The sequence below is a fragment of the Ochotona curzoniae genome, unplaced genomic scaffold (assembly GCF_017591425.1).
Source record: "Ochotona curzoniae isolate NIBS_2020 unplaced genomic scaffold, NIBS_Ocur_1.0 scaffold_3208, whole genome shotgun sequence".
NCBI lineage: Eukaryota > Metazoa > Chordata > Mammalia > Lagomorpha > Ochotonidae > Ochotona > Ochotona curzoniae.
The window spans coordinates 43,312,072-43,329,273 of NW_024467106.1; the positions used below are offsets into that span (position 1 = coordinate 43,312,072).

The 17,202-nt window shown below is 34.8% G+C and overlaps 1 protein-coding gene across 2 annotated transcripts in view; it reads right to left on the reverse strand.

Moving 5' to 3' along the window:
• The window catches only part of ADAMTSL1 (ADAMTS like 1), a 385,347-nt gene that overhangs the window by 207,050 nt on the left and 161,095 nt on the right, over positions 1–17,202 (reverse strand). For both annotated transcript variants that reach the window (XM_041004529.1, XM_041004530.1), the window contains exons 8-9: positions 8,353–8,464; positions 4,846–4,984 (exon numbers count right to left, since the gene is read on the reverse strand). In XM_041004529.1, coding sequence (XP_040860463.1) covers positions 4,846–4,984; positions 8,353–8,464 — 251 coding nt within the window. The remainder of the gene's footprint in view (positions 1–4,845; positions 4,985–8,352; positions 8,465–17,202) is intronic.

Here is a 17,202-nt window from a genome sequence, read left to right on the forward strand (position 1 = left end):
AGACCCCTTCATTACTGCATTTGAGGGAAAACTAAAAATCTGTGCCAAAAAAAAAAAAAATTCTGAAAAGGTGGTTCTCTGATCTTCTCACAAACAGGGTCTTGCATAATTTTCCCCAGACAGCCTTAACAATCACACCAGTCTCACAGACTAAGGTATTTAAGGCCAAATGTTGCATCTTCTACATCTAAAGCTGCTCAGAAAACATAAGGTGCTTATTAACCTAATTAAAGTGATGCCTTTTTAAAGTTGTTGCTAAACAATAGGCAATACTCTGGAGCTTGCTGGTGACATGATGGCTTTGACCCTTTGTCCGTGCAATAAAAATTGCACAAATTACTGAAGAAACTTAAAAGAAGCTACAGTTTGTGTGAGACAGAAGCTATTATTATTGTAAGGTAGGCATATGAGAAGGTTTTAGATTTGATTACATCTGGACTGTCTTGGTTTCCTGGGAAAGTACTCAGAATGCAGTGTTAAATGTAAACCAGACAACAAATTAAATATGCAGTAGAGCCTTGACATACAGATGGAATATATCTCTGAATTTCTGGGAAGACCCAAGTTAGGGATACCACCAGCACATACAACGCACTGTGTATAGAGTATACAACAGAACTGGTGATGTCATAGCTGAGTTGTCAATTCAAAACATTATTCATTTTAGCTAAACATCATTAAATCTTTGTACTTCAGATTCTCTTCACTTCCTTTATGGGCATTCAATATTGGCTCCCCATTTTAGACCAATTTTGGATAGAAAAAAAGTATTTTGTCACTTCATAAAAAATTACTGCATAAATGACACCAGCAGAGAGCCACAAACACCTCTTGGGAAGAAACTGCTGGGCAGCCAGCTCGGCTTTAGGATTGATTTTATTGCACAAGTAACTTGAATTCCTGCATCAGCAAAATGTCAAGTTACTGCATGTTGTGGATATTCCAGCTTGCTTTTAGAATAGTGGAAACCAAGGATGCTAACTCACTAAATTCCAGGTGTCTAGGCTGAATGTATGATTTGCATCTATGTTGTAAGCTACAGATAAGATTGAAAAGAAACACAGCAAAAACCTTAGCAGTGGTCTTTTGCAGGCATTGGGGATTACTAGTGTTTAGTTGTTTTTCTTGCAACATGTTAACTTACCAGTGTTTCCAAGTCAGCATTTAGAATCAAAACAGAGCCATAAAAACATGCAAATTCTTTGGAAGGGAATAGGCGAGATGTCAGCGATTTCTTTAACATCAAGAACCCTTGGATGACTTGAACTAATCTACAATCATTAAAGCCAGGAGATGTCATTGGTGAATATAAGAAGGGAAGATAATGAGAAACAAAAGGAGAAAATAGATGAGAGGAAAGAAACAAGATGGTGGGAACAAGAAGAAGAGAGGATGAAAATCATAAGCAAGACAGATGTTTAGAATAAGATTCCTGAGACCTGCCATGCTTATCTCAACTGATTTAAGACAGTTCCCAGAAGATTTTCATGCATTTTAAAGCTTCTGAGCCATCTGATGTTCAAATAATGAACGATACAGTCACTGAATTTGCTGTGTGTGTGTGTTGGGAGAAGGGGACTACAGTAAAGCAACAAACGGTGATTTAGAAACACTGAAAGTCTTTATGTTGTGTGTTAAGATCTCAGTAGGCAAACATGAGACAAATCACATTTACTATTTAAATTTTAGTTGATTAGTATGAGTTTTACTCATCATAAAGTAAAATAACAGGACAGCAGATGCTATTTTGGTGAATACAAAAACTGGTCACACCCAGTTTACATCTGTTTTGTTTGTTCTGGTTTAACACAAATAGTAATTGGCAAAATGTAAATGTCATAGAAAAGTATTTGCTAATGATAAGTTTTTGCAGCTACTCTTGAGCACTAACGTTTCATAGTTTTTCAATTAATCAGGTTTTAGTTAAAGAAGCTGATGAGGGGCAAAGGTGTTTACTTTGACAATGCCACATTTTTACAATTGCTCTAGCAAATTTGACAATTTAACAGCTTTAGTCAACTAATGATAGTGGTATAACAGGTGTTAGATTTTTGTGAATTTTTGCTTAAATAATTTAAAAAGATGCAAAACAAAATCCAAGGAAGCAACTCTCTGGGACAATAGGACACAGCTTTTAAAGCTGTAAAGTGATGGAACATACAGTCCTTTCACCTCTTTGTTTGGGGTGAGAAAACTGATTCTCAGAAGGATAAAGTAAAGAAACTAAAAATATTCAGCAGTACTGCTTCTGTTGTCCATGGTATAACTCTTTTTCTTTTTCTTTTACAAAGAAAATAAAGTTAACATTTAAGTGGGATTTTGCTTTTAAGCACTAGAACAGGTCTCAAAGAGTTATATGTTTAGAAAAAATAGTGCGAAACTCAGTTGTTAGATATAATATCTTTTCATCAAAACTAAAAATTATATGACACTGTAGTATGATTACCTGTACTTTCCCATCTATCTAATGTCAAACATAAGTATGTTAGTATAATATCATGTGTCACTCTTGATTTCACTATCAATTAAATCTGTAGTTAGCAGACAGTTCATTGAGGGTTGGATTATACTAAGCCTGATGATATATCAGATCCATTTTGATGATTTCTTCTACTGTTGTCAAATCATCATGTCTCACCTTGGAATACAGAAGGGTTATTTCTGACACTGGGTATGCAATGCCTGCAGTATCTCCACCTGAGTAGCAGAACTATATTTCCTAAAGCACCTTTATTTCAAACCTCTCCTGCTAAGTCTTAATTTTTACAGCTTTTTCTAATTATTTCTTCTATAAAAAAGCTGCTTCCTAACATTTGCCTATAACGTCTATTTCCTTTTCCCTTTTCTCACTTTCTTTCCCTTTCTTTTGGAGAGTAGCCACCTGTCCCAACATTTATACATATGCTATATTCTAGGTCTTAAAATAACACAGGAGATCATAAAAACATCAATTTCATGGTGGGGATAGCCAAAAGCTCATTTATTTGGAGACATGGTATGTCTGGAGCTCCAATTATTAATGGGACTAATCAATTGCTAAGGCCTGGAAGAATAATTGGAATATACATGAAGCTGATTATTACAAATAAACAGGCAGACTTTTGATGATATAGAATGTGGCCTTTTGCTTTCAAATAAGAAATGGGCCAAAAATGTTACTCCAATAGGGAAGAATGGAAAAAAAGTGAGCAGATTTTTATAATTATAATTTTCTTCAAATTGTTAACAGAACACATCTATTTCATAGTTATCTTCCTTGGCCATCTCTTCACAGAGGAGGAAATTAAGAAAGAGTATGAAAATGTCATTCTTCTGAAAATACATACATGAATATTCATGGAAACATGCATAAGGTTTTCAAAGTTTCTCTCTGGCTGAGCCAACCTATCTGAATTAAAATCTATGCCTCCAGCTCATTGATTTTCCTGTCACAGACATATAAAATATAAGCAGTATAATTTTAAAACAAATTTAATTGCATAGATATAATTATTATGAGTAAAAATAGTCCAAATTCTTAATATTTCTAACATAAAGAAAAAAACTGATACCTTTATGTTTTTATATCATATCCAACTTTTTATACATAATTTCCAGTATAATATAAAGCTAACTTAAACCCAGCCTAAATTTTACAGTTATAAAATATTAATTCTTTTTGTTGCTTAACAAATTTACTTGTATAAAAAGGTAATATGGCTGCTACAAGCTATTTAACAGCACCAACTTCACCTCACGTGTAGAACTTAAATTTCACAAATAGAAGGTAGACAAAGTATAAGAACAATAAACATTAGAAAGTTAATCCCAGGAAAAAACTATTGTTTACAGCCTCAAGACAGATTGACATGTATTCATACTTTCTATGTAGTGCTTTTACTATGTGAAATTTTCTTATGCATTTATAATTAGTAAACCATACTTTTTAAAAAATAAAATTGAGGTATTTCCCAGAAATCCAAGGAATTTGGGAAATTATTTTGTTTTTGCCTTCACAATTACTTGGGTATGGAAAGAATTTTTCTTATTTCTTCTAGGAAGTTGAGGATGGACCAGCTAAGCTATTGGAGAGAAACAGCAGGATGCATTTTAAGTGCAAGGGTGAATGTGACTGTCATGACAAAATTCTTGATCTACCCCTTCCGTGGCTATGCATCATGTGAAATATTTCATTTTGTTCAGGTTCATTCTTGATCTTGCAAGTCATCTGGGGGCTAATTGATGGTTTCCAAAACCAAATAATGTATGAGAATATTAAATATCTTTTTAAGGCTCCTAATTAAACAGACTTTAAAAAATGACTAGAAGAAATAAATTTTTCCTAGTTAGCAAAAGCTGAGTTTGCTGAGAAGTGGAACTGCTCAATAGTTGGTTTTTTAATGCAGTTAATCAGCACAGACCACCTACAGGCTGAGAAGAACCATTTATGAACTTGAGATATGGTCTACCCTGATCATATTCATGACCAGGGACATAAATCACAATGGAAAGGTCCTGAGAAAATTTTGCCATTATTGATTAAGAACAGCAATTAAGTTAATGGGCATGGATTTTGCAATGAGAAAACAGGAGTCAGAATAAGAAGAAATCAGAGGACAAAATGGACCTGAAAAGTGCTTCACCTGCCGCTTTCCAAAAGCATGTCTGTTATCCCTGAAATGGCATCACACAGCAGCAAAAACAAGGAGCATGGGTGCTGAGAGTACAAGATAGGAAATGGACAGCAACACTTACTTGTTTTAACTTCATTTTATTTATTAATTTCAAAGTTTTACTTTAAATTTAAGAGGCTTAATTGGAGCTTCACTTATGCATATGATAAAAGATTGACTAAATTTGACTGACCTGGCTGGGCAAGGATCCAAGTTGCACTCCTGAAGCTTGGGTTTCGGTTTGACGTTCTCTGGGTAATAATGACAGTATTGGTCAGCAACCACACGGTTGCTCCGAAGATCATAACACTCGGCTGATGTCAGCTGGTACCCTGCAACATCAGAGAGTTCAGGAAAGGTTAGATGCCTCTGCCAATGCAACCTGTCCACTTAGATCTTTTTGCTTATCTCACATTAATAGAAACTATTCCCTGATGCCCAAGTCCTTCCCAGGAAATCAGAAAGACTCATAATTAGAAGGTTCATTAATTTTTGTAGGCCTCCGATTCTGTTTTCTCAAATAATCCACTCAGATTTTATCATGCAAATTATATCATAAGACTAGAATTATAGCAGTGTGTAGCTAGATACTAAGACTGTGGTAAAAATCATTGTTTTTATTTCTTTTGTATAACCTAAACATATAACCCACAATTGGTATCCAAAAAAAGATAACCGGTATTTGTTTACCAAACCATCCATACAGAGTGCAATGTTAGCTCCCTGGTACCCAGGGAGTAAACTCTTGTACAAATCAAATGAATCCCAGCATTTCCTTCCTAAGCATACAGTGAAGATCAGATCTCGCCACATGCTCAGGAGCATTATTTTGCCAAGATTCAACCTGAATGAGCTGAAGTGAATAAATGGACAATTAGGATTCCAGCACCAAAAAATCTGTACAATTCACATTTTTCTTTTTTTGTGTGTGTGGGCAGGTATCTGCTCTTTATACGAAATCACCCATGTTATCTTTCTTTCATACATCCCCACTGTTTAGAGATGTCCATCGAAAAAGGTTGCTGCATGACATATCCATTTATGATGCGTTTCTTCCCTTCCAGGCTTGTTTAGTGAGTTACTGGTAGAGCAAAACCTTGACATAAATTCTTGGGGCAAAAAATAAATGTACAGAGAATTAAAAAAATTAAGCTGTTTATATCATTCTAACCCTAACCAGACATACAAATATATTCTATTTGGCAGGTGTTGGACTTACTGCTAAATAAAGAGGAGGAAGCAAGAGTTAAATTGCCAAGGGACCTGTAAAAGGTTTTAGGAAATCAAAAGGAGGCTTTTAAGCCAGATTTCCCGGCTTGAGGCTATGTTCTCAGACCACCCACAAAAATTAATTGTTCATTAACGAGCTAAAAAGAAAATCCTTTTAAAATTCTACTGGAAAGACGAAAAGCAGGGAAAGCCATGCATAACAACTTATGTTCCACCTATTTTTTCTTTCTTTACAAGAAAATTAAGTAGCAAAATTATATTTTAGATAAGTAAAAATATTTTGCTTTCCAATTCCATTGCAGCCAATTTTATGAAAAGCTAATCATTTTATAATTTCCCAAATAATTATTTCTACACAAGGAAGGAATTATTACATAGTGAAATGTAAGTGAAAACAATAGTTATAAATTTGACATTATGTTTTTTCAAAATCAGGATTTGCCATCCTAATCCTGTTGCCTTGGAGCTAGTGTTGAGTCTATAAAATGAAAGGTTAGAACAAACATGTGTAACTGACCAAAAAGGTGGATAATGTTTTCTAAAGTTTCACAAGTTGTTTGGATTGCAATTCTCTACGCTCAGCAAAATGTCCCAATAGTTTAGAAGGGAACTAGAGAAGAGAATTTAGAATTATTTTTTTAGTAATCTTCACACTGGTTCATGAAGTGGGAGGAAGGTTGGCAACTACACTATTCACCTCTTCACTCACAACAGTCCTCCTCTGTGCATTTCCTGGTAACATGTATTTTAATCAAAGAGTTTGATAGTAAGAATAAATAAGTACTACTGATAGTTCTACTTCTCTACCCAAATGTGAAGAAAATGAGATCCAGCAGGGTCAGACAGACATGAACATCAACTACTTCAATACATTTTAAGTTACTGTTAAGATCACTAAAATCAAACTCTAAAAGTAGCTCTCCGGGAAATTGGCGTGCTGTGCCAATAAATGCATTGCTGCTTCTCACAGAACCTGGATATTGTTTAAAATTATTTCTCTAGGTTTCTTTCTTTGGAAATGTTTCCTGTGCTAGTTATTAATAGGTACATTGAAAACAATATATTTCCATGAAACTTTAAAGTAATCAGCAGTTTATTTTTAAACAAAGCAATTTTTCTATGCAGGATAGATGGAACAACTTGAAAGGTTATTCTATTGAAATGCTGAAAATGTTGAATTAGTAGTTATTGTGCAACTTAGTAAAACACTTGATAGCATTTTGACTGATTGCTCTTAAGCTGAAATCCAACATTGCTCTACCTAACTGTATTTTCAGTTATTTGCTAACCTATGTAAGCAGAGGTACCACAGGTGGATTATGTCATACTTTCTGGCGGTTTTATAAAACATGGCTGGGTAATCATTTGTCTTCATTTCTAGGCAACATCCTTCAATTCATTGTCAAATCAATTTAGTGGGAACTATGTGGGCAGGCATTCAAAGTCAATCAGAGGGCATCCATGAAGACACAGTTGAAAAGTTTTGATGTGCTAGCTTATTCCAGTTGTATTAAAAAGTTTAAAAACTGCTAATCCATAAATACTGGCTCAGTTGGTAATGAATTCAATATATTCACTCAGTTCTTCTTACTCTTTTGCAAAGAATTTGATAACATATAGCAATAGCCTCAAAAACTGTGATGCTCCTGGACCTCAATCCTAATGATTACAATAACTGGAATGCAGAAAAAATTCAGATATTAACTTATTAATCCCATTATCGCAGAACATATCATGCATTTAATATAGCATAAATATTTAAGCCAAAAGATCTGCTATAGAGAAATGAGTAAAAATATTTTGAATTAAGTTGAGGCAATAATTATGTAGTCAAACAATCATGCAGAGCAGACAATAGGTGAGAAACAAATTTTCCAATAGAAAAAAAAAACAAAACAAAACAAAGAAAAAAGAAAGTGTGAGCCATGTAAGTGACGTACCAGAAACAGGAATTCACTTTATGACTTTTCATGAGACATGCATTTGATGACTATAGCAAAAGGCATTTCTTTCGATGCATGTGTGATGAGGTGGAGCTAAAAAATAGAGCCTAAGCTGACAATGCAGCTATTTTTGCCCCCTAGTAATTAATAAACTATTTTTCCTCTAGTTAAGTAAGCTGGGCAATTTTATGTACTTGATTTCTATATACATGACATCACTTCAACCAGATGAGAAGTTTATCCTCAATTGAAAGGAATTACCTTAAGATTAAGCTTTTGTTGAATAATGATACATATCTATAGTCATGATATTTCATAACACCGAAGAAAGCAGTAAAGTGTTTCCTGAGTTGGTTTCTACAGACCGAAGATGCTCACGGACATCTCATTAAACTACGCCTTGTAGGAGGGCCTTAGGAATGATTCCATTCAGCAGGACTCTGCTCCATCACAGTACTCAGTTTCTTCCTTGCTGAAGTCACTTTGTTCTTTGATTAGACAACTTTACAGTGAGTAAACACCATTACCTCCTCCACAGGTTGCTGAGCAAGGGAAGAAATCCGTCTCCCTCCATCGGTGGATGATAGGCTGGTAGAAGATGAACTGGATTGTGCTGTCAGCGGGCCCTGAGTTACGGACCTGCAGAAGATAACAGGGAGGTAGATGAACTAACGTGATGGGGTGGTGCTTTCTGGGTCCCTTGATTCTTGGGACAAGTACATAAAATAGTCTTGATGATCCTGGGCTATATGAAGGAGTGCATCTGGAGAGAAGGGGCAATGACAAAATGGTTCTTGCATATGATATCTTCATGGTCACCTTTTCTGTTGCCACAGAACAAGAAAGAGCAACATGCAAATTTGTGATGCCAGCACAGCACTCCCTCACCCACATTTATTCCCAAACTCCCTGCTATAAAAAACAAAATTATGTGGATATTTAAATATGGATTCAAAAATACGCAATTTGTTACAAGAAAATTTTAAATGCCATACAGAATAGAAGTTGAAAACACTACCTTTGATTCTAACTAGAGTTCCACTTTCAGACACATGAATGCATCATCTTCCTATCAACTTGGTGATTCAGAAATTATTTTAATGTGCAAAGTTGCCAATTAGAAGCTTGTTAAAATGCAAATTCCTGTCTATGTCAAGAGATCCATGTGATTCAGACAAGATTGTCCAAGAGCTAAACTTTGAACAATATTAACTTTTATTACAAAGCAGCTACTTCCAAATAAAGTTGATGCCTTTGGAAATTATAATACCTTTTTTTTTTAAAAAAAAGGGAACATGTGAGACAAAAATTCTTCAATTGTTCTTTAAAATACAAGGTTGAGAAACATACCCAGACTTATAAAATTTACCTAAGCTGAACAACTAATTTCATGACGACAGGATGATTCATGATGTATAGGGAAGCTTATGCTGTTTTGAAAACTGCCAAGATGCGGTTTGATCAGTTCATTTGTACGTAACAGTGTATGTTCTCAGATGCAATTATTAAGCTATGCTTTAAAACACGTATGCTTTGCTGCAGACCCACACAGATTAGTTCTTTGATGGATTTCTGAATAAAGTATTTCCTGTCTTATTAAAATAGAAACAAATATACATTATGCAATGTTTAGAGTGTTGGGCAAGGTTTGGATTTATTATATTAAAGAAGGTTCCAAGTACAATAGAGAGGGTTACTTTTTACTCCAAGTGCATCACAACAGGTGTCGGAGCCCAACTGCACCACGTGGCATGTTATATGATTCTAAACCTCATGACTGCTACAACATCCATTCATCCAAAGCAATGTGATGGACTTGACCTTCAGATTATCTTAAAACTGTCATGTGCTAAACTCAAGATTAGTTTTTGCAGTTCAGATAGAAATATGGAAATGGTCCTCAGAAAATCTGGAGAGCTGTAAAGCAGAAAGAAGAAAGAAAACCAGTGGACCATCTCATATTACACTGGGATTCTGACCCATGGAACATTCAGGTCTTTGCTAATTAGAATAAACAGTGATACAATTCCCTACTTTAAAACAAAAACAGCTGAAGCAATACAGTGTCTTTCACAAAGAAAGAGCACTGCCTATAGATTAATATTTCCCTGTCTGGTGTGTCACATACAAGGATACCTAATTGTTTGCTTAGGGATGTAGTATTAATCATGTTCTTTGGAAAGCTCTTTCCCCCATTAGCTTACAAAATCCACTAGGTCTCCAGGGATGTGTGGTTATCATGCTGGAAAGCTATTAGAAGAGGACTTTTCATTTGAACACAAGCTCCTTGAAAAAATTAAAAGGCCAGAAAATTTGTTCAGACCCAGAAAGATATTGTTTTTTTTTTTCTGCCTTTTAATTTTATTTTTCAGGTTGCCATTGTAATGCAGGAGATTCAACTGAATCCTGGGACAGTGAGGGAGAAGAATAACAGGTGCCATCAAAGTATGGAAGGTGTAGCATCATAATACTTGGAGACAACTTCTTTCAGAATATTCAGTGTTTGGACTTGCCTTTTGGTCTGCTATAAAAAGGCAAAAATGTCGGGCATGTGTTTTTGGGCAGTCCAGAGATGATGCTAAGGAAAACACCTCCTGCACTAGGAGGAAGAAATGAATGACGAGAAGTTCTCCTGTTAAAAGGAAGCATTGGTAAACACCTCGCTATAGGAAATAAAACAAAACGTTAGGGCCTTGTTCTTAATCTGGCCAGTGCCGACACGTGTTAAGTGCATTAACACTGCCATGAGGCTGAGGGCCTATACTTGTGCTGAAATGAGGTTGAAGTCAACAGCACCCTCTTTATTTTAAAAAGATAAAACCAGCAATGTGTTATCCAGATCTCTGGTTCCGTAATCTTGCCTTTTTCTTCCATAATGATGCCATTCTTGCTTTTCCCTTGTCAATAGTCATATTCTATCTTTAATAATAATAGCAACAATTATTATAGCAGCCAGTACTGGTTCAACTCTTACTATGTACAAGGTATGTTTATACAGGGTTTCCAAAAATTCACAGAATGAGTATATGACAGAGAGAAGGAGGAAGGAAGTATCATTATATTCTTAGAATTTTATCTATGAACTACATTGAATTGGTGGTTCTCTTTGTATTAATATAACATTAAGATGAAAATTGAGAAAAATATATACATATACTTCAAGTATCTCCATTTTGGTAATTAATAAACATATTTAACATAAAAGCATGAATAGAGAAAAGGTATATTATGAAAAAATTTGCTTGGATTTCAAAAATTTTCTGAAGCAACTTATTAGATCAGTTTATCTAATTTTTAATTCCATTTCCATGAACTTTTTGTATTAAATCAAACTACTCAGTATTTTCTTGTGCTTAAAATTTTATTGATCAAGGTAGAACAATCATCACCCACTTTGGCATAATTTTTAAATAGAGTTTATTTTGGATTCAAAGCTTAAAATTCTTTTTAAGCTTATTAAGATCTTGTAAAAAGAAAGCTTCTCCACCATCTTAAAAGTACCAATCACTAGTAAGTTAATTTCATATTCAAAGTAGTGACTTAACATTCTGAAAGATGAGACGTCATTTTTTTTTAACGTATGGTGTATCAGTTGTTATGAGTATCCCAATGTAGAAGTTTATAAGAACTGGTTGTGTTGCTATCTTACAACTTAAAAAAAAAACTATTCAGAATGAACATTTACAGTTAATCACAAGGAGAAAAATGAGATTCATAGAGGTTAAATGACTTTCTCAAGCCTACACAGTTAAGGAATAGTTGACCAGGATTTCAGTTCAGGTCTGCCTAGTTAAAAGCTGTCATTTTTGTATCACAGAACCAAGCAACTTCTGTAGCAGTGAATCTCTATGTGTTTATCTTCAGTTTGATCCTTGTATCTGCTTTCTGTTATTTTTTTTTAAATTTGGAAATAGAAAAAAAAATACTTTTACAAAAATGAGGCCAATCTGATGTCTAAGTTTGATACCTAGCAGTTGCTCCCAGAAATGAGCCTGTTGTGGCTTTCTCTCCAGTGTTCTTAATTCCAGCCTGCTTTGCTCCACATCATCTTTAGCTCTGAAGCCTCACAGAGCTGGAATCACAACCATCAGGTTCTTGCTCTCAGTACAACCAAAGCTTCACTTCATTACGTTAGAAGTTAGAAATTTTGATTGAAGGAGCTAAGCATATCTGGCATGTGTAATTTTGGTCTTCCTGTCCTAATAAAACAAAACAAAACAAACAAACAAATAAAAACTCTGAACCAGGCTCTTCTTCCAGTGCTTCTATCAGCACAATAATCCCCATGGTAAATGAGAAGACAAAAGCTGGTCTCTTTCCATAGTTACTTTAATGCACTGCAGGACACCGTTGGAAGGTGGTACAAATATGTGGGGCTGGGGACCATGGTTGAACTTTAAGCTCATGTAAAGGAAAAGCATGAAGGATAAATAACATTTGAAAATAGAGAGAGAAAAGGAAGGAAATGCTGAGAAGCAGAGACCTGGGCCAACTTTACGATACTCCTGTGCCCATATGGAGGAGGTCAGGAAGCAAGAAGCACTGGCTTAGGATAAAGATTTCTCCTTTGCTGGAAAGAAGTAGATGAGCAAGATGAGGCCATTCAAAATTAGGCTGGGTTATGGGATGATTCTAAAATGGTTTTAAACATTTGCCAAAGGTCAGTCTCCAGCGGAAAAGAATTGATTTCAATTCCACACAAGATTTGAAGGCTTGCCAAGCCTTTTTTCAAGGCTTTGTTTATCACATTAGTCCTTAATGAACATCTCCAAATTTACTATCATTTCATTTCCTTTCATCTTAGTACCCAATGATACACATCCCTACTTCAAAAATTTCCTATTAGTTTTGGTTTTCAAATGACATTATAGAAGAGAGAATAGATACCTTATGTTACATCCCCCACCACTTATCAAGCCTCCCTTAAATGAAGGATATTCAGAGACTGCTGAATTATTTATAAAATAGAGGAGTAAGTTAGTGATTATAAAATAAATGAAAAGTATGTCATTACAAAAGTAAAAGAACAATTCAAAAGTAGGAGGAAGGGGATGTTAGTAAGATGAAGATGCCTGTATATTCCTAAAAACACATGTGAAAAACATTAAATCTACTTCATAAATAAAAACTAATTAAAAAGAAAAACATTCTTGGGCAGATAAAATTAAAAGATTAAAAATAAAAAAACATAAATTTTATTTTTCAATATAAGCTCCATCAGGACACCTCAGTATGTGATGATACTTGCTGATTGCCCATTCTTCAAAAACTGAAGGTCCTGGAAATTTTACACCACGTCAGTGCATTAACTTTTTACAGTATTCCCTGTAGGAAAATGGGTACCTGATGGCTGGTATTGTGACATAACTAGTAAAGCCATCATCTGTGATGTCTGTATATTGTCTAAGTCCCGGCTGCTCCACTTTGTATCCAGCTCCTGCTAATGTGACTATTAAAGCAGCAGAAGACGGCCAAAAAGACGGCCAAAGTGACTGGGCCTCTGGACACACATGGAACGCCTTCTGAAGAGGCTTCTGTCCCCGGCTTTGGATTGGCCTAGCTCTGGCAGTTATATCATTTTGGGAATCAATCATTGATTGGAGGATTCTCTTGAAAATCTTTCTGTAACTCTTTGGAAAGGTAGATTTACAAAGAGAAGGAGATACAGAAAGATATCCCATCTGCTGATTAACTCCCCAAGTGGCCAGAGCTGAGCTGATCTGAAGCCAGGAGCCAGGAGCTTCTTCTGGGTTTCCCTTGTGAGTACAAGGTCTCAAGATTTTGGGCCATCCTCTACTGCTTTCCCAGCCCACAAGCAGGGAATTGGATTGGAAGTAGAGCATCTGAGATATGAATTGGTGACCATATGGGATCCTGTTGTGCACAAAGTGAGGACTTTAGCTATTAGCCTTCCGTGCTGGGCCCACTATATAAATTTTTAAGAGAAAAATGGGCACCCTTAAAATACAGTTTTCCTATTTAGGAAAGAAAAAGAAACCAGAAGGCACCTAACCTTTACTATAAAGTGGATGCCTAAAACTTTTCCATTTAAACATTCACAAAATCACTCTTGTCTGAAGAGAACAATGAGTAGGATCATTGTTTTGTTTAAGTGACTCTGAAGAAACATTTCCAGGCATTTTTCTGCTTAAGCTTTCATTATCCTTCTAAAAAAACCCTCATAATTAGCTGAATGTATTGTTCTTTGACATTCAAGCAAAATGCCTTGAAAATCCGCTCAAAATGGTTGCCACACTCTTTGCTTTTGACTACTTTTGCACTGCCTGGATCACTTCAACTTCTTGGTAGCCGTGACTTTGGCTTTCTCTCTAGGTTGGTTCAGTTAAAGCCATATTACATGACATACATTTGGGATCTTGATCTCTGTTGCTGCAAATTTCTGTTAAAAGCTCCACTATTGCATGCAATAGATCTGGGTGCAAGTTTTGGCACTCATTGAGCACAAGTTTTGCTCCGCTGTATTTTTAATCAAAACTGTGTGAGCTGTACCAGCTGGAATGTTGGTGGCATTGTCAACTGTTTCTGCTTTTAACTGTCAGTTCTTCCACTTAGGGTAAGAACAAGACTAATTTGTTCCTTTCAAATCATGGAAGTTTCTATTTTGTAGGCCTCATCCTCAGCAATATCTTATTCTTTCTCTAAATGTGTTATTAATTTGTAAACTTCTGACTTTGGGGCATTATCTTATAAACTTTTTACAATTATGAAACGTTTCATCATTCTTCCATCTGTTTCACTATGAATTTGATGCTTATTCAACCCTCAATTTTAAAATAAATTGTGTTGCCCAAGTAAGGATTCTTTATAAACTGATGCCATATTTCTCTTAGTGCCTCAAACTGAATCCTGATGAGATGAGTTTTAATAAACATGTATGAATTTATTTAGATACAAAATGGAAATGCTTGGTATTGTTTTTTCATAATATACATTTTCTGCTTATTGTTTGATGATACTTTGTGTACATCAAGTTACACAAACTTAATGAAGTAATTTCCTTTACTCTGCACATGTGTTTTCTAGGCTCATGTGTTATTTCTCACCATTAATAAAAATAATGCCGAGTGTTAATTTATGTACCAAGTGTGGTCAAGGTTGTCCAGAGAATAAATATGAAGGTAGTTTTTCTTCCTAATACTCTAATTAATGGAACTCATGACATTTCTATTCCTTAGAATACTCAAAATGCATTTTGGTAATAGCTAGGGTGATATTTACCTTCTTAATAAAATCTCAAAAATAAAAATACAATGCATCTCATGAGTTGACTTCTGGTACTTTTCCTGTTATCAGTGCATGGACTGTGAGTCAGTGTTCTTAGATCTAAGCATTCTTTTTACTTACTCTTGTACTATGTGTTTCTGTTGTATTAGTAGCTTAATTATTCCTTATATACATTCCTCCTGTTCTAATCTGTTTTGTCTGAGTAAATATTTCAAATGGGTAAAATGTGTCTCAACATCAACTCATATGTCTATCAACTGATGACTGGAAAAAGAAATTTTGGTATATACATATTTCAGAATACTACTCAGCCATGTAAAAGAATGAAATCCTGAATTTGCAACAAAATAGAGGCAAATTAAAATAATTATGCTTTGTGAAATAAGCCAGTCATCAGAAAACAAACATGTTTTCTCTCAATTGTGGTCACTAACGTACTGAATACAAAAAAATGCAATTTATATAAGCAAAATTGAGATTTTGAGATTTAAATATTATTTACAACTCTTAGCTATATGCTTGAGGAATAGTGGGTATTTTTCAATGAACTATTCATGGAATTCCTTACTTTCTGGAACATTAAACTTTGATTATAAAACAAAATATAAGTATGTGATTGTAAAAATCATAAGAAAAAATAAAGGAAATAAAGGGAGTGTGAGAGCGTAGGGATGACAGGATGAGAAATATTTTAGTATTCTTAAATTTGTATATACAAAATATATGAACTTTTAAGATAAAAAACAAATAAAAATGCAAATCCTAAAACTACAAATTGTTTAGAAAAAATAATCAGGAAAGGCTTCATAACGTTGATCTGAATGATGACTTTTTTGTTAGTATAACAAAAGCAAAATAGGTAAATGAGATTATTAATAGCGTCTCAAGCAAAATAAACAACAGAATGAAAAGTCAACTTACAGAACGAGAGAATCAAACCATATGTTCTAAAAGCTTTTGATACCCAATATATTTAAAGGAACACAACTCAGTAGCATCAAAACAAATAATCCTACTGGAAAAATGGGCAAAAGTCACAAGCTGACTTTATTAAAGATGACATACAAATAACCAACAGATATATTTAAAAATACTCAACATTACTAAACATTAGGGAGATGGAAAAAGAAAAAGTTGCAATGAGTGTTACCATCTTACATCTGTTAACATGTTTAGCAAAAGAAAGGATGACAAGTTTTAGTGAATATGTGTAGAAGGAGAAACTCCTGTAACCTGTGGGTGGGAATGTCCACTGGTACAACCATTCTGAACAACAGTAATGAGGTTAATCAAAACATTAAAAATGAATTAGCATATGTGCTTGCAAATCCATTCCAGGTATGAATCCAAAGGAAAAGAAATCAGTATGTCAAAATGATATGTCTACTACAGTGCTGAATACAAAATTATTTATGAAAGATAAGAAATGGAATCAATCAATTTTATATAGTAGAATACTATTCAATCTTATAAGTAGAAGAAAATTCTGCCATTTTCAACAAAGATGAGCATTTCATTCTGTTAAGAAAAAAGTCAGAAACACACACACACACACACATGCACAAAACAGAGCATGACCTAAAGAATAATAATCCTAGAAGTAGAGAGTGAATGGAGATTGGCCCCTGACACCAAGGATTCAGGACTTGGGGCTTTGTAGAGATGCTGGTCAAAGGATATAAACTTTCTGTTAAAAAGGAGGAAAAAGTTCATGCAGCTTATTAACTAAAGAGTTAATAACAAAGTATTGTATAAAAATTGTTTAGATTTTAAGTGTTATTACAAAAAATAAAAATAATGAGATAATCATCTATTAGCAAACATTCTTTAGGCATTTGGTAATGCAATCCTGTTATAGAAGATGAAGCTGGACTTGGAAATAAGATGGCAGAATAGGGTAAGGACAAGTTGAAACAGATGGAGAAATATTAGCCCGTGTGAAGCAGAGGGGGCACATTCCAGGAAATAGTAGCAGACAGAACAACAGCAGAGGGGTATCTGGAGACTGATACACACAGGAAAGCAGCGAAAACAATGGTGTGGTGTTGCGGTGATTGATATTCCAGTGGCATTTAGCGAACAGTGATCTAAACTCCACTGGCAGCCAGAACTCCACCAATAAGCAGGTGGGA